The sequence below is a fragment of the Chamaea fasciata genome, unplaced genomic scaffold (assembly GCF_029207755.1).
Source record: "Chamaea fasciata isolate MVZ Bird 193981 ecotype frontalis unplaced genomic scaffold, bChaFas1.0.hap1 SCAF_6, whole genome shotgun sequence".
NCBI classification, from domain to species: domain Eukaryota; kingdom Metazoa; phylum Chordata; class Aves; order Passeriformes; family Sylviidae; genus Chamaea; species Chamaea fasciata.
Window position 1 is genome coordinate 23,528,423 of NW_027094091.1, and position 23,997 is coordinate 23,552,419.

General features: G+C 40.8%; 1 protein-coding gene across 2 annotated transcripts in view; it reads left to right on the forward strand.

Moving 5' to 3' along the window:
• Window positions 1–23,997, forward strand: part of LIMCH1 (LIM and calponin homology domains 1) — a 173,982-nt gene that overhangs the window by 141,353 nt on the left and 8,632 nt on the right. For both annotated transcript variants that reach the window (XM_066185667.1, XM_066185668.1), the window contains 11 exons: window positions 269–490; window positions 9,970–10,063; window positions 12,413–12,579; window positions 13,256–13,361; window positions 15,673–15,701; window positions 16,698–16,781; window positions 18,432–18,524; window positions 19,508–19,612; window positions 20,955–21,091; window positions 21,890–22,020; window positions 23,863–23,986. In XM_066185667.1, the coding sequence (XP_066041764.1) occupies window positions 269–490; window positions 9,970–10,063; window positions 12,413–12,579; window positions 13,256–13,361; window positions 15,673–15,701; window positions 16,698–16,781; window positions 18,432–18,524; window positions 19,508–19,612; window positions 20,955–21,091; window positions 21,890–22,020; window positions 23,863–23,986 (1,292 nt within the window). The remainder of the gene's footprint in view (window positions 1–268; window positions 491–9,969; window positions 10,064–12,412; window positions 12,580–13,255; window positions 13,362–15,672; window positions 15,702–16,697; window positions 16,782–18,431; window positions 18,525–19,507; window positions 19,613–20,954; window positions 21,092–21,889; window positions 22,021–23,862; window positions 23,987–23,997) is intronic.

Sequence of the window (23,997 nt, forward strand, 5' to 3'; positions counted from 1 at the left end):
AGGGTGTCTGTATGTTACTGGGAGAACAGAATGTGGGAAACCAGGAAATCCAGAAAAATTATTTCCCTGTGTCTGTGTTTTGTTTATGAGCCCCCTAGGGTCATAAGGTCTTCTTTTGTTTTGGTCTGCTAAATGAAATATGTGCTTGGCTTCATCCCTTACAGATAGCACAGACTGTGCTAATGATTGTATCATGTTGAACTCCTAATTTCCTAAATTCCTTTGAATGCTACTTGTCTCAGCATATTCATTTAACTGTATTTTGCAGGTAGATGGAAAAGTCAGCATGAATGGAGAAAATGTCAACGGCATGGAAGAAAAGGATAAAGAATGTACAACAGTAATATTTGCTCCTTCACCAACCAGATCTCTGAAATTTGATGGAGTAGCCAGAGGGGACAGGCCCCCGGTAGAGTTGAAGAAGGACCCCCCAAGTGTTGAGCTCAGTTTACAGAGGCCTGCCACTCAGAGTGTGCACAAAGAGCCAACAGTAAGACCAACACGAACAAACCAGCCTTATTTTCTTTGCCAGTTTTCTGTCTCATGATGTGTTTATTCACTAACTAATGATACCCAAGTGCCTATGTTTGCCTTATTTCAAAAGGGTGTGCCCAGACCAGAAAAAAAAAAACTATAAACAAAACCCCAAATCCTTTGTAAATTAAAGGCTTCTTCCTTTTGTATGTGGGTAGAGAAATAGAAGGGTAAGACTGAAAAAAAAATTTTCAGCCAATGGGGGTTTTGGGGGGATTTTTTTGGTCTTTTTTGTTGTTGTTTTGGATTTTTTTTCCCAGATGTCATGCAGCTGATAAGCATGCTTTAAATGTGCTGGGCCAGGGAGAAAATGATTCAGTGTCCCAGCCGTTGTACAGGTTTATTCAGCGCTTCTCCTGATGTAAGCTGATTAGATCAGCAACATAATTGGACTGTGTGAGCCATTATAATTAGTCTCAGTTTTCAGTTTTCAAAAGAGGATGTGGATGTGCTGGCAGTTTTGAACATTTGGTTTTCATTCCCCTCTCAGAAACACTAGAAAAGGGGATAAGCTATTGAAATGCTCAGAGGGGCCAACATGCTTCTTAACTGCCTTATCGGAGAAACAAATTAATTTTACCTTTTCATCTTTCTCTCCTCCTCTTCCCCAGAGAAAAAGGCAGGAGTAAAACTAGAGCATATCACAGCAGGCATCTAGATGCTACAAAACTGTAATAATAGTAGGTAGTAAAAACAAAACAAGAAATGAGGAGAGGATTGCGAAGAGAGCATGTAAAAGGGCTGCAAGCAAGTGACAGGAGAGGGAATTCTCACCATTTTTTTCTGTGTAACTACAAAGAGAATTGGAGATGTGAGAGTTGGAGTATGTTAATTTTTTCTTTCATCCCAGATTTCATCCCAGCATTGGCCAGATGGATAACAGGGAGCAGGCAGAGATTTGTCCTGGGGCTTGATGGCTCATTCATGAGAATGGGTTTGTGTTTTACTCCCCTGCTTTAATGCCAGTCTCTAGCTATGGACAACCAAACCATGGAGCCTGCAGCAGTCATAGGAACTGGGGTTTGCTGTGAGCACAGACTTGATCCTGTTAGAGGGAATTGGTGTTGAGTCAAAAGTTAATGATTTACAGGCAAAGCAGAGCTGAGGCTGCTCCTGTCACAGCAGTTTGGCTGTGAGGAAGAACCCAGGTAAGCATTGCAGCTGATACAGAAGAGCAGGTAATGGAGTGTTTGGAGAAGCAGAGAAGAACCTTAGCTTGCTGGAGATTAGAAGCTCAGTGACAATCAGAAAAGTTGCCAAGTGAAAGTGTTAATGTCTCTTTTTTTAGGATTTTCGGGCCTAGTTAGAGTTGCAAGGAAACTCGGCAGCAGAGCGCCCTGTTAGTTCTTGAGTGTGCTTGTATCTGTTTGATGTCCTCTCTTCCTTCCCTTTCTACACCTTTGAGGATGATATGGCCAGCTGAATGCAAATTTTTCTGTGTCTGGTTTCTCCTTCCAGTTCTTAGCTCTGTGGTGATACTGGCAAAGGAGGCAAAAGAGTTTGATTCCTCAGATTCCTTGTGACTCTTGACTTTTACAGAATAGCTTCTGGTTTGTAAGCTTGAATGCACCTAATGAAACCTTACAAGAGAGAATGAGTGTGCACCAAAATGGTGCTAGTGTCAGAGTGTCTGTGCTCTGACTACAAATTTTGTACCACTAGCTTCACAATTCTGTCAGCAATGTGACTGGGTAGTGCAAATCATGTAATTACTCCTGGCAGTTCAGCTTCAAGCAAAGGTACGTGTATTAAGCATGTCAAGGGCAGAGCAAGGAGAGCAGACTGCTTTGAGGGGGATCTTCTGTGGGTAAACAGGTGGAATGCACTGAATGTAATGAGAAAGAAGAGAAGATCTGCCTGCGGCTGGAAGGGAATTTGCCAGCCTAAAATAAGATTTCAGGTTTTATTTCTTCTGGTTGTTTACTTCTCTTTATGCTTCTTTTTAATTTTCCATGCCTCAGACTAAGGCATGGGCAGTAACTTAGCTATTGAGCATACAGGAGAGCCTTGGTTTGTTGCTGGAAAGGGCTTAGATGCCAGGGTTACAGAGATGGGGCGTGCTACTGATGCTTGGCTTCTTCACTGTGTGTGTTGGGCCACAGGCAAGCACTGCTGTAGACAGCTTGATATGGATTTAATTGCTTTGGAGCCTTATCTACAAGAACTGAGCAGCTACACTGGGCTCACTTCACTCGGCCTTCTCCCTGTACTTATTTTACTTCAGACTTTGGACAACTAACACCATGATGTCAGCCTCACCTGCAGACCCTGAAAGGCTCAACTGCTCTCTGAAGGATATAACCCCTCTTAGGAAGGTTGGGAATCCAGATTAGGAAAGATAAGATCCTCCCGGGCTTGTCCCACTCCCCATAAAACTAGCTCAGTAGGATACTGCCTCTAGATGTCACTGTCAGCACTCCAGAAGGGAAAAAGAAGTTTGATGTTTTGCTCCAGGGATGGGACTTCCAAGCTACACATTCTTAGAAGTAAAGAAGCCTTCTGAAAGCCTCCTCTGTTACCTCCCACAAGAAGAAAACAGGGCTGTAGGTTTTCTCTGATGCTTAACTCCTCTGACATTTTAGAGGAGGAGGATAAAAAGACAGAAACAGGCATAAAAAAGCAGCTGGGATGAAGAAGAGCTGTCTAGCGTGGAAGAAATAACTGAAGCTCTTTTGCCTCAAGAAAACTTCTACAAATTAAGCATATTTTCAAAGCCATTTCTAAACTTGCTTTCACTGTGTTTATTTGTATATTTTATTGATTCAGTTCTTGTTATCTATGTCCTTCCCAGGCTTTGAATAAGATTCACAGCCCTCTGTGAATAAGTTCCTCTGTTAAGAAATGCTGAGTCAGGGGTTTGTTTTTTCCCCCTCTAGTTGCTTGTAGATTTGGGTTGATCTTTTGTTTTATTCATTCATTTTTATTCATTCATTTATTCATTTTCTGCTCCAGATCTCTTTTGTGAAATATATATTTCTTTTCATATATACCTTACCTATGGCACTCCTGTCCTCCTCTTCTGATTCTCTTCCTGTTCTTTACATGCCCCTTCCTCCTCCTCCATCCCTCATAGGGCTGCTCCCCTGCTGTTTCAGTTCATTTGTCAAATGGACTAGTTCTGTCTTCTCTCAGCCTGGCAGGCTTCCCTTTGAAGTCCCTCCTGTAGTCCTAGTTTGAGTCTGTCTGGCTGCCCTCAGGCACTGTCTGCAGCAGGGGAAGGTGCTGTGCAACTGCACTCCAACAGTGCTTTTGGCCCGAAGTTTAAGTTGCACCACTTGAAACACTAATACTATTGAGGCTTTTGGGGAGCTAGGGAAGTGCAGAGATCATTTCCTGTGGGTGAGACCTCAATGTCAGTTGTCTTTTTGACAAGAGTAGGACCTCACCCATATGTGAATCAAATAATGTTCAGTAATCAGAGACTGACTGGGAAACATATGTACATCCTGCCTAAATCTACTATGAAATGAGGTGCAAAAAACTGCAGCAGGTGGGCAGGACAGTAAAGAAAAATACTATCAAAAATATACTTTTATCTCAAGAGTATTGGTAGAGTATTAGGTAGAGTATAGGTAGTGTATAAGTGATTTTACAAAGGACTTACCTTTGCTTAAAGTAGCTTATGAAATTTTGCCTATGATTAAAAGCTAAAAAGGATAAACTTGGCCTACAAACGGGGGAAAAATACCCCACTGGTGTTTGTGGAGCAATGTGGTGTTACGAGGAGTGGTAGGTAGAGCTTACCTATACCTTTCAATGCAGTTGGAAAAACTGGGGCACAAGCCCAAAGGCTGATCAATCAGTGGCAATACCAGCAATAATGTGAAAATCATCTCCTCATCCTGGTCGTACCTGTCAGCCATTTAGGCTGTGTTTTCTTCCCACTATACAGAATAGTGGTAGACACTACAAATGCAGAGAAGTTGTATCCTCTAGCTCTTTGAATCAGAAGTTGGCAAAGTAAATGTTTTGTTTTAGAGCAGTGTTGGTGCAGATTTTAGTGTAGGGGAATTAATTTCTCAGTAAGTAAGTAACATCACTTTATTTTAACTAATCTTTATGTGAACACTTAGAAATTATTGGCTTCCTATAGCTCTAGTTATGACTTTGCTCTGATGAACCAAAAAAAAAACCACAGACAGCAACCTTAAAAAGATCAGGGTGAGGTGGCAGGGGTAGGGAGAGACAGCTTTCTTTTAATTTTTCACTAGCTAGATTAAACTTGTCCATTTCTACTCACTGCATTCTTGGCACAAAATGCACTTGTTTTCTATATCCAAGAAACACTCTCCTTCATACTGAAAAATTCACTGATTGAACTGAGATTAAAGTATAAGCTTTCTTGTGGTTGAGGATTGTTGGCCAAGCTACAGGAGAGCTGGGCTGAAATCCTGGTTTGTACATATCCGGTAAGACAAGTCTTTGTTCTTTGATTCATTATGAGAAACACTTGTAGAGTAAGTCTGTCTGTTCCAGATTGACAGCTTTGCCTCAAACCGCACATGAAAAGATACATGGAGGGCTGGACTACCTGAAGGGGAAAAGGTGTAGGATGAGAAATACAAGCAGCAAAGCTTCAAAGCAGCTAGAAGGGAACTGTGCTCAGCTTTTGGTTATGAACATAACATGCCTGTCTCCTGTCCTTCAGACAGCCGTGTACTTTTCCCTGTCTGTCAGTGAAAGAAGCTAATTTTACACCCCAGTTGAGCAGTAATAACTCTAATGACCATCAGGAATACTTCACACTTTCTTGCAGTATTTTCAAGACTTTTCTGTCAGTTACTGATTACCCTGATCTTTTGTTGTAAATAGCTGGCCTGAGTCTAGCGTTATATAGCTGGCAGATGACTTAACCTGTTGAAGCAGTGTTCTGGCTGTAGTACTATATCTGGCATAGCATGCAAGAAACTAAGCTGTGCCAGCCCAAGGTTGTGCCCTCATTATCACTCATGTCAGCTGCCAACATGAATTTTGATGAGGAAATCTTTGTACAAAAAATTTGAAGTCAATGATATGTGTAGAATTCGAATCACAGAAGTTTTGTGATTTGTCAGACAATTTCTGCATGTGGCTATTGATGTTGCAACCGATATTGTTCCTGAATGGTTTTACAGAATTTAAATTGTAGTTTTAACCTGATTCTTTCTGATATCACTACATTCTCACTGGTTCTAGACAGCTTGTTTTGTCGTGTTTTCATAGAAAATACAATAACAATATTTCACGTGATTTTGTGTGCAAGCAGTGTTAACTGATCTATGTTTCAATTTAATTTACAAGAAGGATTAATAAAGTTCTACTCTAACCTCCTTTGGAGTTTGTATTCTTGTAGAAGTTGTGATACTCTGTGTTTTAGGTACTTCTGGTAATTGTATTTTTAGGGTTTTATTAAGGGTGTAAAGTTCTGCCACAGCAGTAGCCAAGATGGCCATTTCTAGCTTGTATGATCTTAATCAAAGAAATACTTAGATTGATGCCCTAGTTTATGTGATAAAAATCATGTCTGTCACAAACTGAACTGATTTATTTTATTTTATTTTATTTTATTTTATTTTATTTTATTTTATTTTATTTTTGTTTTGTTTTGTTTTATTTTATTTTATTTTATGTGGCAACACTATATGCTTGTGCTTGTGTCTTTGTTAAATGGATACTTTGTTTAGCAGTGTTGCAACCAGTGTTGCTTTGTCCTCTGTACTGATCTGCTCAGAACCACAACTGCCATCACAATGTTTAACTTTCCATCATGAATTAAGGCTAAGTCATAAATGGGGAAGCTTACTTTAACTCCTCGGCATCCAGATGCATGGGGTAATAAAAACACCCATCCAAGCAGACAGCATTCTTCAGTTTTTAGAAGTTTTAATGGGACAGTCTCAACACCAGCCTGATGTGTGGGCAGAGATAATCACAGCCCCTGTGCACGGAGGTTTTTCATACTTCTCTTGAAGGCTTCATTGCCTGTGGTGGTGTAGTGTGACCTTCCCTCACAGGCAGCCACAGCAGAGCCTGTGTTTGGAATGACTCTGTTGCCCTGCAGAAAGAGACCTCTGCCCACACAAACACAAATGACAGAAGGGTGCTGAGAGGCTGCATCAGTCCCTCATCCCAAGGCATGAGAGCTCCTCATAGAACTGAAGCGCCTCAGAAATGTCACTCACTAGGTTACGGAGTCTTTCAGTCAAAATACAGTCCTCTTAGGTGTAATGAAATATTTGTTTGCTTTTTTTTTTTTTTTGTTCAGAGACAACCTCATCATTTGATTACAAATATTTATGAAATGTGAGATATGATCGTCTGTGGTAGAAAAGATAATATATCAATTGTATCTGCACACTTAAGAATTTTCTTAATTGTATCATATACCTGTGGATAAAATGCTAGATAATACTACATTAACTTGGCATTATAAATAGAATTAAATTTAGTGGAAATAAGAGAGCTCCCCAGTGAAGCTGACTTCGTTTTTTTATAAATTAGTTATTAATCAGTTTTATATTTTTAGCTGTATGTCACTAGCACTTAATTGCTCAGCAGAGGGAGGAGAAAGAGTCCAGTCTTGTGAGCAGAACAGAACTTGTGCAGCGTGCCATGGGAAAATCAATTTTCCTGCAGCAAGTAGTAGCTCTTTTTTCTATAAATAACTTTTATGTCTATACCTGGTTCAACCTCCTGGATATAGGGTATGGGTCGGTTTAGTTATTGTGCTTGCGCAGGACAGCTGTGTGACAGCACTGTGTTTAGGTTCCTGAGGTAACTCTAGACCCAGAGGTGATACAAGTGCATCATGCATCACTGCAGCATTCACTGAGCAACAGTGAATTTAGGCCCTCTGAGAGGCCGTTGTGGCTGTGCTCTTTCTCCAGCAGCACCTGTCATCAGCAGTTGACTTTCTTGGCTATAACAGTTTAACACTCTTTGTATTGGCCTTGGAAATATAACTATTTATAGCTTTAAAGCCTCTGAGGTTGAAATTAAAGTTGAATGTATTTATTTATTTTAATTTTTCATTTTGGACAGTTCCTTTTTGAGAGTGAAAGGTGAATTCCATTGTTTTACCAAAAATAATATCAATCTAAATGTTAATAATTGAAATCTACAACAATGTCTTTGGGAGGGTTATGATTTGGATCAGTGGGTGTGGAGCCTCTTGTTTTTCCATGTGAAAACTACCATGTTTAGGGCAAATCCTGAGCTCTCAATAATGGCCATTTGTTTAGGTTTAACAGTTTTGTATGTTGTAGGATGACATAGAATAGTTCAGGTTGTAGGTCTGTAGCTGAGTCTGCTGCTCAAAACAGATATGAGATCAAAACAGGTTGCCAAGGGCTTCATCCTTCAAATCTTGAAAACCTCTGAGGACAGATATGGCACGACCTATCTGGCTAGCCTCTTGCACTGACCTGTCTGTCCTCATGCAGAAAAGAAATACTTGTTTCTGCTTTAGGGAAGGCCAGGAATGATTTCCTGTACCTTCTCCCCTGGCCGCTGTTGTATCAGGAGCCAGAACTGAGGCTGAAGGGGAGGTGTTCCTTAGCTGCAGTAGAATTCTGCTGAGGCTTTTGCGATGAAAACTCTTGGTGACACACCAGGCTGGCATCCAGATGAACTAGGGGAGAGAGAGGTGGGTTGTATGAAGGAAAAGAGCAACTAAGTGGCAAGAGATAAACCTCTAGGACACAGGACTTGCAGACTTTGGTGCATTTCTCTGCAGCTATGTTTTAGCCTGTGGCTCATCTCTAGTGACCATCCTTCCTGGGAGTGGTAAGACATGGAGGGAGAGGTCTGTGCTTTCTTGTCTCTTGGTATAGATACATTCACAGGTGGACATGGTAGAGAGAAGTCCTGAAACTTTCCATGTTACCTTTTTAGAGACTATTTCACTTTCTGCCTCATCCAGTTCAAGAACTGCTTTTAGGCAGGTGGGAGATGTGTCTCCGTGTCTTGCCTGGGTCAGAGGCTGAGGGTGGCTGAGGTGAGGGTGCCCTGGGAAGTGGTGGCAGTGGCGAAGATGGCAGGCAGCCAGCCCCAGCAAGCGCTGCCACTTCTAGAGACTCGTGGCTGTGATCTGGCGCCTGTCCTGCTGAGAGGTGGCAGCATAACCCTTGGCAGCTGTGGGCCCCTTCTCTTACTCCCAGCACTGCTGGCTGCCTGTTGAGTTTGCCTGAGTCACTGGCCCTGGCCATGGCCCCACACCAGTCTGCACAATTTCCTTGCAGGGCATCTTCCTAGACATGTTCTTGCCCCTCTTGAGAGCATGTCTCCCTCCAGAGAGGAGACGAGGCAGGGTTTCACAAGCTTTGCCAGCAGTAAAGTTCCCGGGAGCTTTGTGGTCTGTCCACAGGTGTTGACATTCTGTTGGCATTGCCAGATGGTATCTCCAGTTATGGAGCTGTGAGAGACCAGGTCTGTTTTTCATGGGCCATGTTCATATTAGGGGCCATAGGCTCATGTGGGTGTGCAGGGATAGGAAACAGGATCCGTACAGAAGGAGGAGGTCTGATTCCTGCCTGCAGAAAAGAGGAAATTCCATCACATTTCCTCCTTTGTGGCTTCTAAGAAGATGGAGGAGTGGGAGGAGGACAGAAAGGAGAGCCTACAATAGGCTGTTTCTGAAATATGTTACTTTTTATTTCTAAAAGTAGTCTGCATTTTTTGTTTTCCTCCACTGAATCTGCCATTTTCTAGATTTTGGATGCATTAGAAGCACTAACTATCAGCAATGGCTTATAGCTGTGCTGCAGATTTCTCTTGATTTGCTTTCTGAAAAAGCAGATGTATGGAGGAAGCTGCTGAATAGATCAACTGAAGTGTTACCCTTGTTTTGACAGTGTGGTTTTAACTCTGCAACGGCCCTGTCCAGGTCAGGAAGCTTGCTTTTCAAAGGCATTTGAATTATTGGCTTGATACGGTCTCACCATATTTTTTCAGTCCTCTCTTAATAGTGTTTCAAGTATTTCATTACTTTTAATACCAACTCTGGCTTTTCCCTTCAGATAACAGATTGTTTAGACAACCGTGAAATAAAGGAAGTATTTAATTACTTTGCCACTTTCCAAACCCTAGTATGTGCTATCTATTCACTAATGCATACGTTTTTGTGTTATTCTGGAAGGGGAAACTAAGGGTGAAATGTATGCTTATCGCCAGCTAACACAATCCAAGATACCCTACAGTTTTAAAAGCTTGTAGGAGCTATTCCAAACCAACCACATTAATGGCTGATGATGAGCGATTTGTAAAGGAGATTAAAGCACAGTCATTCAATACCCAAACGGGCACATACTGCTCTGAAACATTCTCCCCATTGCCCTGCTGAGCTCCACACTGATGTGGTTCAGACACACTACAAAGGAGCAGCAAGCACTGCCTTGAGGAACTAGCACATACTTTTATTTCCACTGTACTCACTCCATGCTGTGTTCCTCCCTCCAGGCCTTCCCGCTGGAACTGGATGGAGCTGACAGCCTGCAAGCTGAACCCAGCCCCAGCAGTGTGGCACCAGCCCCCCCGGAGTGCCCATCCCCAGGTGGGTGTGCTGCTGCCCTCACCCCTGCCCTTGCCCTTCCTCATTTATGGGCCCAGGTTGAGGCACACCCTGTGGCAGGAATCTGCTAGGAGCATCAGCAGCAGCAGCACCACAGGGCTCATTAGAAAATGCTGCGGATGTCAGTAATCTTGACATAAAATCAAATTGTATACTGTCAGAATAGTCACTCACTGTAGCAGCCTCCCAAGGATGTGTTAGAGCCCTGTTGGCAGGAGGTTTTTCAGGTGCAGCTGGACAGGGTGCTGGAGAATCTCCTCTGGGCTACCTTTCCCACAAAAGGCAGGACTAGATGGTCTGTTGAGGTCCCTTCCAGCCTGGGCTGTTCTGTCGTTCTGTGGTTGAAATGGCACACCAGAGTTGTCCACTCTGTCGTTTGTGCAAGTGAAAAGCCAGTGCCACAGCATGCTGTAACCAGAAAGCAACAAGGGCAGAAGCTACCAGTCAGTAATAAGTTCTGTTTGACACATTTTTTCCCCACCAAGACATTAAGGAATGGGGAAAAAGAGTAAGAAGGGGCACTTCAGTCCCCATAGGAGCTTTAAATGGACAGTATTGTGCAGACTCCTAATTTTCTCCCTTAAAGCCTTTATGCATGATTCCTAATCTGGGGAAAGGAATTTGCTGGTAGAATTTTAATCTGTTTTCCTCAAAAGTGTGTTTCTGAAACACTGTCTTTGAGTAGGCACTTTATTTTCTCTATGCTGTTACATTAAGTTCATGGTAGTTTTTTGTTGTTCGTTTTTTTTTAAATGGGTCTATCAAAGTTCAGCTTGGTATGTGTAAGTAAAAAGTACTATGTCAAGTAAGGGTTTAAATGAGATCTCTGGCTGTAGTTGGTATGTAAGCATAATGCTCCTATTTGTTGGGGATAAATGTGACTTAAACAATTGAGCTTTGCCCTCAAACATCAGTGAGGTACCATGCCCCAAAGATTAGAAGCACATGGGCTGTTAGCAAGGGCTCATTAGCTGCCTTAATTACTTTGGCTCCTAGATGCCAAGGTACATCATTTAACAATTTTAAATTGCATCTGGCAGGTAATGAATAAGGTGCAATCTTGTAATGAAATTACCAAATTCTCCTCTCCAGAGTCAACAATGATGAGCTGGTGTTATCTAAAAATCACAAAGCCATCGTGGCTTCAGCTCCCCAGCTGTCAGAAATGCTAAACCTTCAGTATTGACAGCAAAATTTAATATTGTCTGGCAAGGAAAACTGAGATAGCATTGCAAAAATCAAAATGATAAAGTAACATGGAGTTCTCATTATGTCTGCTTTGGAGGGATAGATGGGGTCCAAACTCTGTGAACTTCTTGTAGAGTAAACAACCTCCTCTGCTATTCAGTACAAGCCAAACAGTTCCATGCTCTGGCTCCTATGCCTCTAATGGTGGGGGAGCATCTCCAGAGGAGGATACATCTGCCTTGGACTGTGCTTGTGTCCATGTTCTTAGTGGAGTTGTAGGCTGCATCTCTTTCTTAGCTTACTCTCCCAGCCTGTCAAAGAGGTATATTCAGAAGCTGCCAATGCTGCTGTGGTTGGAAAGGGAACAAGGTGTGAAGTTTCTGCTTTAGGAGGTTGGAGAGATGTCTGAGTGCTCATTCAGTGCCTGAGAGCTGGTGACTGCTCTGCTTCCAGTGGTGGCATCAGCTATCGGCAGTTCAGCTGTCACAGTCAGCTGTAGACCTGTGTGCTTCTAGTCTCGTCTTCTAGAAACCAGCATCAGTTTGTTGGGTTTCTTTAAGAATTTGATTAGAACTAGGTTATTGCAGTCCAAGGCTGTCTGTTAGCAGTTTGTTGTCTGATGATTAACTGATTGTCAGTAGAAGTGGTAGGTTTAGTGAAAATAGGCAAACTGAAATATCATCCAGTGCTGACAGTGAGACCATGTCATATGGCTACTTATCTTTGTAACATCTTAGGGTAGAATTCATCACATAACTTCATTAAAGAGATCTTAGCTCACTAGGCCCATTGTAGGTTATTAAAGCTCATCTCGGGCAGAGGAGTGCCTGTAATAAAAGTTTGTGTGACTCTTTCCCAAGGACTTCTCTGTTTTCGTTGACCATGAAGAGTGTCACATGATGCCCAAGTCAACTGTAAGCACATAAATTTTGATAGGTGAATTTCATTCTTTGAATTTTATCTTCTCTGAGAGAAAATTTTTTCCCATGTTGTAGAAAAAAGTTTATTTTTTCAAAACATACAGTAAATGGGCTCACAGTATATCCAGTAAGAAATTGTATTGTAAGAAATAGGCATATGTTTTATTTGAAGAAGTATCTTAACCTTGCCACATTATCTCTTTTATGTGTGGATTCGGTTTAGATCAAAAGCAATTCAACTCAACTGCAGCTTGTGCCAGCCCCGTTGTGAAGAGATTAGAATTTCTTCCCAGTCCTGTCCCTTCAGAGGAAATTGCTTCAAGCAAGAAAGATGTGAAGAAAGCTGAAACAGAGCAGCAGAAGGAAGCGGAGCGCCCTCCTACACAGGAGGTATGTACAGACAGGAAAAAGAGGGAGTGGAAAACAAACAAGCAAAACGAAATCAAAAAGAAAAAAAAGAAATCTTACACAAAAATGTTTATTGTGTAAATTGGTATTTTTCTACATAAAATGTCACTTCAGGAGTCCGTTCAAAACATGACCCTGAAGGATGATTTCAGCTGCCAAATCCTGTGGTCATCAGAGGGTTCCCCCTCAAAAGGAACTCCACAGTGTCTGCTTGTAGTGTTTGAACCTGTAAACTGATGAGACTGGAAATAAGAACTTCACCTACAAACCCCAGTCCTACTACCTGTTGGGAGGGCAGAGTATCCAGAAGGTGTAGACAGTGGAGCTTATCCTCTTAGTCCTCCTGAAGTGCTGAACAAGTGCCAGTGGTGGCAGAGGTCACAAATGGCTGTGACCATACAGCCCTTTCAGGTGAGTTGGATGTTGGTTAGTCAGATGTTGTTAGAGGATTGACTTTAGTGTGCAGGGCAGTGTGAATGTCAACAGGAAATAGCTACCAGTTATTTACAGGACCTCAATACTGCAACTCCTTGTTGTCATCCTGGAGATAGAGGCTTCAGCTTTGATAATGTTGTTTCAGAAAATAAGTAGAAAGGGTTTAAGCTATTTGAACTAGTTGCTTTTTAATGCTGTTTTCTGCTCCCAAATGTCTGAACAGGTGATTAAAGCAAAAGCACTGGAAGAAAAGGGGAGTGTAGTGCTGCCATTTCTAAAGAAACTACCTGAAACCAGCCAAGTTACTCTGCATAACTCTGGTCCACAAGGTGAGCAAAAAGCATTTGGAAAACTCAGCCAGACAGTAGCTGAATATGGGCATGTGGTGTTCAGGGATATGTGCCTAATACATGACATCGAGGGTTTTGGAGCAAAACCAGTTATTTTCTAGTTTTATTGACTGATATTGGTCCTGTGGCTTCTGCGATGAAAAGGACTCTTCTGGCTATTCCTCTTAAACACAACAGCAGAAATTTGACAGAACAGAGGGAGACCTTTCTTGCATTTACCTGGCCTAGCAGTAAAGGTTGTTATGTCAATGAGTATTACATGCTGCTGCTCGCAAATGAAAATGACTTAGCAATTGGCTCTATCTCATGATAAAAATTTCTGGAGATAAATATTGCACTCATCTGCTCTTGTAGAGCTCCTTTTCATAGATGAACAATACCCATATCTAGCCACATCCTTGAATTTGATCACTGCCCAACACAAGGTCTTGCAATGCAGCACCTTTTTTTTTTTCCTTGGCTCCATGACAAAGTATTGCTTGCGAATGATAATGTTTAGTAGTTTGATTTTATATGTATTTTAAATATGCATATATGTAGGTATTGTGGAAGAAAGAGAGAAAAATCAACTGAGTTTTTTTTTCCCCATAAGAACTTCCTAGGTTGTTAATCTGTAGGTAATATACTGATTAGCCTAATGTTTTCAAGGTTAAAAGTACTGACGGGGATCCACTTTGAAAAAAACAGAAGAGCGAGTTTTTACAAAGCCATGTAGTGATGGGACAAGAAATAAAAACTTTAACCTGAAAGTTTTAGATTAGATATTAGGAAGAAATTCTTTATGATGAGTGTGGTGAGGCACTGGAATATGTTGCACAGAGAAATTGTGGATGCCCCATCCCTGGATGTGTTCAAAGCTAGTCTGGATGGAGCTTTGAGCAACCTGATCCAGTGAAAACTGTCCCAGTGTCCCCCTGGCAGGGGTAATTGAAGCTAGAATATCTTTAAGGTTCATTCCAACCCAAACCACTCTATGATTGTCTGAAAAGGAATGGAATTCTCACTTGTTTTTAGGGGGTAGGTGCTACCCTGCAGACTTTAGGAATGATATCATTTTATGCTAAGCAGATCAAACCAAGTATCAAGTGACAGGTTGTAGGTCTCTTGCCTTGTCAGTTTTCTGACTGGTGCTGAAACACTTGGCTGCACTCTAGTGTTCACAGCATATAGAGCACTGAAAGGCTCACAAAATCCATTAAAACCTGCATCTGCAATAGGAATGAATGCAAGCACCATGCAAGACTCGAAAGGGTGGCTGCCCTTGCATCAGTATGCTGGAACTTTCATGTAAGTTCAGGTGCCACGTTGCAAAAGTAACATCTAAATACAGACAGTCCATGCGATCTTCAGGTCCATTGTAAATTAGCTGCCATGGGCCGAAGCGACTGTAGGCAAACCCCTCTTGTGGCCAAGGTGGCTCAGGTCTGAGAGTCTGTCATCACCTTTTCACCCCACTGTTTTTTGTTTTGTCTCGGTGCCGTTGCCTGCAGAGCTGCCCTGCGGGGCCGTGGTTCCGCTTAGGGTCCGCAACCACTGGCGGCGCTCACAGTTTTTCTCCCAGTCAGGTAAATGCGGTGCTGAGAACAGCTCCAGCCCTTCTGGGCTCCAGCCCTTCTGGGCTCCAGCCATGGGTGTCTTTGGACACGGGGCTGGGGTGAAAGCTGATGATCACGGGGACTTGTTCTACCTCTTGCTTTCGTAGAAATTGTCTATTCCTGCTGCACAGTTGACAAAGAGCTGTTGGGTTGCTCGTTGTTGTGATGCTTTGGTTTCAGGCACCCAAAAGAAATCCCTTGCCTGTAAATACCTTTTCATAATTTCTTTAAATCAGTCTAATTTTCAAAGACATTTGGATAGAAAATGGCAATGGTTCTCTTCGTAACTGTGGCTCTTGAATAGTGTAGTCCCATCCTTTTAGCACTGCTGTACTTTTTCCTTCCTTGCACTGAATCGCGAAGGGAAAAGTAGTTCAAGGTAGGTAAGATTCAGTGTCTGAACACTGCTAACATCTGTGGCCAGAGGTAGATGGCATTAGCTAGTGGTAGAGTAGAACCTGATATTAGTTAATATTGTGCTCCTCCATACCCAGATAAAAAGTAGTTTTGTTGGTGATGGGTGTAATTGGGTTTTCTGATTTATTTGCTTGCAATTAATCCTTGCATTTGGTTGTGGGAGTAAATAGGAAACTAACATGAAGCTGCTGTACAGATATAATGTAGATTTATTTACAGGCTGAAGAAATTTTGTTATGTTAAATTTAATCTTTCATTGTTCTGGGTTTTTTTAATAGCTGATTCTGATGCTGGTGATAAATCAAATGTGAGTACCTTTTTTGCATTGTTGTTTGGTTTAGGGATTTGTGTTTAGCAGAAATTAATTTTTTTATGGAAACTGTCTTGTAACATCCCTAAATCAGGATGAGAATTTTTTCTCATGGTCTTTTGAGCGAAAAAGTACAACCCAAATCAAGGCATTGTCTGAATCTGGAATTTCTGCATTCTTCTCTTATCTGGGGCTAGCTATACAGTGTTTGGTTGCTGGAGCCACTAACGCTTCACAATCTCTAAATAATATGTAATTCTAAATTATCCATTATATTTTAAATGCATAGGAATGAAAGGACTTCATAAATCTATTGTTTCCTCAATGAAACAAAAAACACACCACAAATGCCACTCTGAACTACACAGTATTTCACATTTTGTTTGTCATATAGAAATAGACATAATGTCTTCCTATGAGATTCAAATACTACTTGTAATGGAAAAGGATATGACAGCAAGTATCTAAAATTGCCCTTGATTATAAGGATTTTAAACATACCATGTAATAGGATCCTTAGTGAAGCCTGAGAATTTATTTAACTATAATAATGGATAAAAATTCAAAGCAAGGCTGTTGTGCTGGCAGACCAAAAATGAGGGAATTTTTTTTACAACCTAAAATTGCTTTTCATGATGTAAAGATTATTGAGAAGCAAAATATATATGTTCCTTAAATTTGAGACCCTGGAGGTGGCTCTGTTCAGTGATGCTTAGAGCTTTCTTTAAGACTTTTTTTCCTCCCCTTCAGTTGAAGTGTCCCAAGACTTTCTTTGCAAACCAAATGATTCTTTCATCATGTGGCTACAAATGGGCAATCCCAAGTGTCAGTGAAGCTAAGGATATTGTCTGCTAACTGAGGGAACCCTTATCTAGGTCTCAATTTCCCATTGTAACATCACCAGCAGGGCTTAATCAGGCACAGTACAGTTTTTGCTGTAGCTATGTGAAGTGTAGTGTCACAGCCTAATAGCTTGGTTTTCCTTCACGTAAGCGTTTCAATTTTTGGTCCTGGGATCCCGAAGAAGAGCGAAAGCGCCAGGAAAGGTGGCAGCATGAGCAAGAACGCTTGCTTCAGGTAGGGAAGAAAGTGTATGTCTTCCACTGTGTGGTTCAGCTGTTGAATTGTCCCGTTGGACTAAAGTTGGGCATTTTGTGTCATGTTTTCCACATCCTCTGTGGATGCTTGAGCGAATTCTGTGGCAGTTGAGTGATAAATGTGCGCGCACACACACACACACACATTCTCTGTGGTTTAGGCACTCTCATGTCACCCTTCCCCACTCCATGGGAAGACCAAAAGGACTTGGTCCTGCAATCCAGTGCAGAGTTAAACCAAATGTGTTGGTCCTCAATTATATTTAAATTATGCTGAGCATAGACTGCAAAACACTTAATTACTTGGAGCCTCTTTGTCAAGACTGACAATTTGTTAGCCCTCATGCCTGTGCAACTCTTCTTTAAAGTTATTGTCTTAATAGCTTTTCATAGAATTCTACTTTGTTCGCAGGTTCTTCTTGGAAAATATCAAGCTAAATTTGGACATGAAAGGACTTGGGTTTGAGGGGGTTTTGTGAGAGAGGGAAATATCATCAACGCAGCCATTAGTTTTGCTTTGTGGTAGAGTAAACTCTAAATGTTCTAGATTTATGTCCTAGTTGGAAGAAATGCAGTGGCCAGGAGAACCTGGATTTCCCAGTCAGGAGTCTGTTTTGAAACTGACTAGCTTTAATCCCAAAGAAACTGGTATCTTTGTTTCATGTTGAAGAAGATCAAACAACTTTCAAGAGATGGAGAATATTAAAATGGGGTCTTTTAATCCTTTAAGAACAGCTTGTGTATCTCTGCACTTTCTTGAAATCATCTAATTTTGCACGTCTTAAAATGGTGTAAAATTCTCATAATAATTTTTCTGGCACATGTGGGTGCTCTGTCAATAGTAAATGCTTCTCTTCTGAATTAGGCAGATGTTGGAACCAATCTAAACAGATGTTGGAACTGGTGTAAGAGGGAAATGAAAGTTACCATTCCTCTCCCTATTCAGACCAGTTCTGACAAACAATTTTAACATCTCTTTGAGATAATTTTTTGTGCAAAACTCTGTGAAAAACAATTCTTAAGAAATCATCCTCTTGAGGAAGAAAATAAGCTATTTAGCTAATTATAATCTTACTCTCTTCAAAACTTTGCACACTATTCATTTATCTTTTAAACTTGCATAGTTATTCATCATTCATTAAATTCTATTGGCACATCTCTTAAATTAGTACTATTGGCATATCTCTTAAATTAGTACCAGTATCTGCAAAACCTGCTTATTTATATGCTACTTTGCTGAAGTTTTTAAAGTACAACCATTGTCTCAGTGTTTTGGGGTCTGTGAAACATTTTTGAAACTTATTACAGTAAGATAAACAAGGAATTACTAATATTTTTGAGCATAAACCTAATTTCTGACCAAAGATTTTAAAAATTCTAAGAAATTAAACTTTTTCTAATGTGTCAAAAGTTCCTTGAGTTTTGAAGGTGTTAAACATAAGTCCTAGAACAAAATGGGCAAAGTGAAAAAGAAACTTTTTTTTGACAACCTTGGATGTTTCCAATTTTTGTCCTTTTATTTCATCCTATTTCTGATTAAACCACTCTTAACAAATTCATTTTTGCTGTGGAGATACTACAGAAATTACTCTTAATACTGAATGTTCTGAATTTACCTGCATTTGTACAGGAGAAGTATCAGAAGGAGCAGTACAAGCTGAAAGAGGAATGGGAGAAGGCCCAGAGAGAAGTTGAAGAGGAGGAGCGTAGATACTATGAGGAGGTAAAAGGCTCAAAGGAGGAAGTTATTTTTTGGTTTGTTGGGTTTTTTTTAGTATTTACATGCACCCACTTATGTAACAAAAAAAAAAATGCAACCGCTTATGTAACAAAAAAATCATCCCATACTTAGATTAATTAATGAACATGCTCTTCAAGGCTGAATTCTGAGGAGGATTGTTTCTCTTAAACACTGCCATAGATATTGAGGAAAAATACTTAAATATTTGGACAGGTATCCTCAGCACCTCCTCATAGGTGGAGGTGTCTAATTGCTGTACAAGTCTGGGTGAGTCATGCAGCTGTGTCTGGGCACGCTCAGACTTCCCTGCAGGAGCAGAGCCCTGTGTATTTTGGCATATACTTGGTGCCTAGACTTGGTAGAACTCCAGATGAAATTGTTGCCTGCCTTGGGTTTGATCATGGAAGTATTTTGTAACTGGCCTCTAAAAAAAAAATACACAGGAAATTTTCAAAGCTTGCAGTTGTGGAATATTAACAATCTATAAGAGAGTGGTTTTCTTCTGTTGTATGTGGGTCATTATTGCAAGAAACTGGAAAACATTTATAAGTTTTTCTATGCATTATGTAAATGGATAGTTTCTCATCTGTGCTTGAGGGACATACTTGTGGTCTAAACAAGAAGTTTTTTCAACTTTCAGAATAAGTTTTTCCTGTACCAAGAGTAATTTCATACTTTTATATTAAACTTAATACACTGGTGCTCTGCAAAACAGTAGTTCCATGCAAGTGAAATATTCTTTCCTGTTTTGGAAATTCCATCCTAATGGTAAAATGAATAGAAGTGCAAAACCTTGAAGCAAATTGAAAATTGAGGTGTTACCATTATTCTTGGTACCACAAGTCCTTATCTAGCCATCTAAATATGGCACATAGCCAAATCCTATTTTTCTTATGTGTTTCATAAGGTCATAGTTTACATTCTGTATTTTTAACCCCCACACTCTCCTGATCCTCTTTCTTTAGGAACGCAAGATAATTGAGGATACTCTAGTTCCATTCATTGTTTCTTCAAACTCTGCTGAGCTCCTCTCCTCTGCTTCCTCTACCACTGAAGGAAACAAGACAGTGGTGAGTTTTTCATGGAGTAGTAAGGCACTGAAGAGTAAGCTTTCTTTAGTGCAAAGTTTAATCCTTTACTGTCAAAGTCTGGGAGCCATAAGAGTGAGGGTTATTCCCTGGGTCCCTTCTCTAGCTGGTGATACCTCAGAGTGCTGTAACTTAGATTTTCACAACTGAATAGCTGTATTCCCAAGCAAAGTGGGAATCCCATTTTCAACTGGAGCAGAGAATGATACTTTCTCTCTGCAGCTGCCTCTGTCCTTTAACCGGTGCTGTGAAGTTTTAATTATCTTCCAAAGCCAACAAAATCTTAAGTGGTTTCCTTAAATCCAAAATCTCGAGTGTAAAATAGTTCTTTATATATATCTCAGATGAGACTGAATCCTACCTCCCCAGTTTTCCTCCTTTTCTTTCTGATCATCCCTCCTAGAAAGCAGCAAAACAGAGAAATGTTTACTGTCTATGTTTGGGTTTTTTCACTCATGCAGCACCGAATATTTAATTCAATGCCTCTAGCATCTGATTAAATTAGTTTTTGCAGAGATCAGGGAATGACACCCCAGGTGAGATCACTGTCGAGTAGATGTGGGATTCACAGACATAATTTTTTCCTGCCTAAGGCACCTGCACCCAGTCATCTGCCTTTTTCCACTCCACTTCAGGATTAGGAGTACTGTATCATTTGGTTCTCAGAGGGGGGCACTCTTCCTGCCCCCCTGTTCTCACTCATCCCTGTGCAAAGGCATCAGCATGGCCAATTTTCCACGTGGTTGTGTAGCAGAAACTTCCTTGCTGGAGTTGCTTATGCCAGTCAGGACACTGCCTGCACCCAGAAGTGAAGGATCTCATGCCATTGCTTATTCAAACTCCACAAGTCAGGTATGAGCCACTCCTGTACCACTTTGGAAGTGGTACTGGTTGTGTCCTTTGAGGATGGCCAGTGCATGTGAGTAATGCTTTGCTCCTAGGCAGTGACAACAAGCTGAGGTCACTCACATAGTCCTCACAAGTCCAATGGGAGACTGTCTAGACTCTCAAAGTAATTCAAGGATTTCTGCCAAAGAGTATGTAATGGGAAGTTTTAATTTGCCGTCCTTAGCTCCATAATTGGTACCTAACTTATTTAATGCTCAGCTTAGTCCAACTAGTTGTTGTTTCAGCTAAATTCTTAATTAAATCCAAAGTTAGCCTTACCAGGGTGAATTGGTTCTACTATATAAATGTGAGATGTTCTTTTTGATAATAAAGTGTGTCAACACAATGTATCTAGGGGCAGCCTGTACTTTTCCCATGTGTGTGCCAATGCCAGATTCAAAGGGAGCTCCTTGTTCCCTCTTCATCTGTCTTCTAGAACTCAACTGATTCGAACAGCTGTCCAGGGGAAGGCAAGCAAAAGGAAGTTACAAAGCAGAAAAAGCTGCTCTGGGAGCAGGATAGTATGTCATCTCTGAAAAGCAAGGAAAACGAACTCTGGCAAGAAAAGAGGATGTATGTATTAACCCTAAGCATTTTGTAACCCTGTGGAGCTTTGTGTTCCCTTGGCTTCTGGGATATCGCATGTGCCCACAATTGATGCTACAGCATCAGCTCTTGGTGGCCTTGATACAATATATCCTGATCAATATTAACTGGCCCTGCAGACCAATACTCGGGTGGCAGTGCACAGTGCTAGTTGTGCATATCAGAAGGCTTGTCTTTTCCCTGTATGGCTTTGCCAAGAGGCTGTCACAGCAATCAGATCACACCTTAGACAGCTCAGACATCTGTGTACGTCACTGCACTGTGTATGTGTACAGTTCACAGGCCATCTGAAGGACTAAGGGATCAGTAGCTTTTCTCACTCAGAATCTGTGTGAATTTGCCTGGCTATCTCAGAAATGCCATACCCAATCTTGCCAGGTGGTGTTTAAAGTCCTGGACTTTGCTCAACTGCTAATTAACAGGTTTCACCAAAGAGAAGAGGCATCTGATGGTGCTGAGCAGTGTATAGAGAAAGTGGATTAAAGCTTTTTTTCTGTCAAAGAAGCCCTTTTCCACAAATCCAAAATGGTCTTCAGCACATCTAAGTGGCATTTTGAGGTAAACAGGAAGACTTCAACTATTTGGAGGGAAACTTGTTAATTCATTAAAGTTTTCTCATTGCTTTGTCATTGCAAAATTGACACAATAACAAAAATCTTTTTTGTAAAAAATAGACTGATACTCAGAAGTCTGATTTTGCCATTGTCTTCTTGGTGACATTTTTCCTGGCTTTATTTATACAATGAGATTTATTTTTATTGGCAGTGGAAATAAAGTCCTCTCAGGATACCCAGAGACTGGTATCTTGAAAGGAGGAAGTGAACAGGAGCACCATATTCCGGTGATGGAGCGCAGCTCACCTGCCAGACTGACTCTGCCACTGACTCAGGATGAGAGTAAGACTCTTCTTATGCATGTGTTCTTCTCCAGATAGAAATCAGGCAGAAATCTGACTCAAAGAATTTTAGAAATTGACAGTACACATATATCTTCAAAACTGGAATGTCTCAGACAAAAAAAAAAAAAAAAAAAAAAAAAAAAAAGGTTAGCAAAGATAGATATGTTAAGGTGAAATTGTGAAATGTAAACTCTTCTTGTTTTTATCGGAGATGAGAGTTTCTGCAGCAGGTATCTCGTTTATAAGACTGCATGTTCCCAGTAGCAGTTAAAATGATCATCTTCTATTGTTTATATAATCCTATAAGATAGGATTTATCTTGATACAGAGAGCATATTTCCAACACTTATTTTGTGTTTTTAGAGCTAATTAGATTCATGTCCATTTCAGTCCAGTAAAAATCACTACATGTGGTATGCAACCTTTTCAAGCCAAGCCTAAAGCGACATCTGCCTCAATTTTGTCATTAGCAGTGTCTAATGACATTTAAAGTTAATTTATTTTTTTTTTAGTTCCCATAAGAATTGATGTTTTTGAAGGAAGGAATTTCCCCAAAGCATTGCTGTCATGAGAGTCACCCTAAAAAAAAAAAAAAGGCAAATTCACAAATTTAGCATCATTATGTATCTAATACATGTGAACAGTAGAAAGTAAGTAAGACTAAAGACAGAAAGTGAATGCAAATTTTGAAATCAAGTTTTAGATTTTTGTTTTCAGTTCAGCATAAAAATTCATTATTCTAAAAAATGAAGTGTCTATGGATGAAAACATTTTCAGTGTTATAACTTGCTCCAAATGCAAATTCAGTCTATTAAACTTAGTAGGTTTGCTTTCCTTGTCTCAGTTTTATTTTATTCTTAGTGCTTTGAAAATGCACAAAGAAAGAAAGAAAGAAAGCAGAATATATATTATCCAGCAATTCAGCCTTGGGGATTTGTAGTAGTGATTGAGAAAACTTAACAGATTTGAAAATTTGAAACTACATCTGCTAATAACCCTGCTTCAGGATTTTCCTAGGTTCTTTTCAACAGTTTGGTCCTCTGCAAGTATTGTGACAGCTCCTTTCTTGCCTCTTAAAGCATCCCATCCTTGCTCCCTCCTTAAGCCCTTAAATAATCAGGTGTTTGGGTTTATTGTCTTGATACTAAAATAGCTAACAGGTCTTTCACAGGCTCTAGCAAAGTTTTCATTCTCTAAACGAGATGGTTGGCACACGGCAGGGTACGTCTTCTCCCCAGCCTATGAGCCACAGAATTCACCTTGCAGGGTCCAGGTAATGCACTGTTTCTCAAAGATGGGATGGTTGGCTGCCTGGGTATCTCACAGATCATTGCTCTTTGCTGTGAGGCTATTATTGTCACTGAGCCGTTTGAAACACAGAAGAAAATTACAAAGGAATTCCTGTTCATCAGTAGGTTTTTGGAGAGCAGTGACTGTACCACCATCCCCTTAACTCTTGTTATTGGGAAGTTTGGATCCTCCAGTGCCATAGAAGTTTCAGTCTCTCTGGTGCTTCCTTCGTTATGACCATACATTATTTTCCCAAGTGGTGTTTGTGGATGGCTGTTTGACCTTACCCTTTCCCCTTTCAGAAATACATTCAGCAGCAGGTGATCAGATACGTGTATGTGAAGGTAATTCAAAGGAACGATGTTCCTCCATAGGAGTCTTCTGATGCGGCAAAGCCTGTCTCTGACTTTGTGGGGGGTTTCTGAGAAGTTTGTTTGGAGGAACAATATATCTCTCTCCTTTGTGGTGTGCCCACAATCCATGATGGGCTATAAATATTGACAAAAGCATTTTGCCTTCAGTATTGATTTTCCCCCACCTCTTGCTGTAGATGTCTCCTGGAACCAGCAGTTGCTGACAAAGCGATCTCCGCAGTGCGCAGAGGACATTCGGCAGAGACCATTCCTGGGCCAGGCTGGGGGACAGCAACCAAGCTCCGCAGGGGAAGCAAGGAGGTAAGAACATA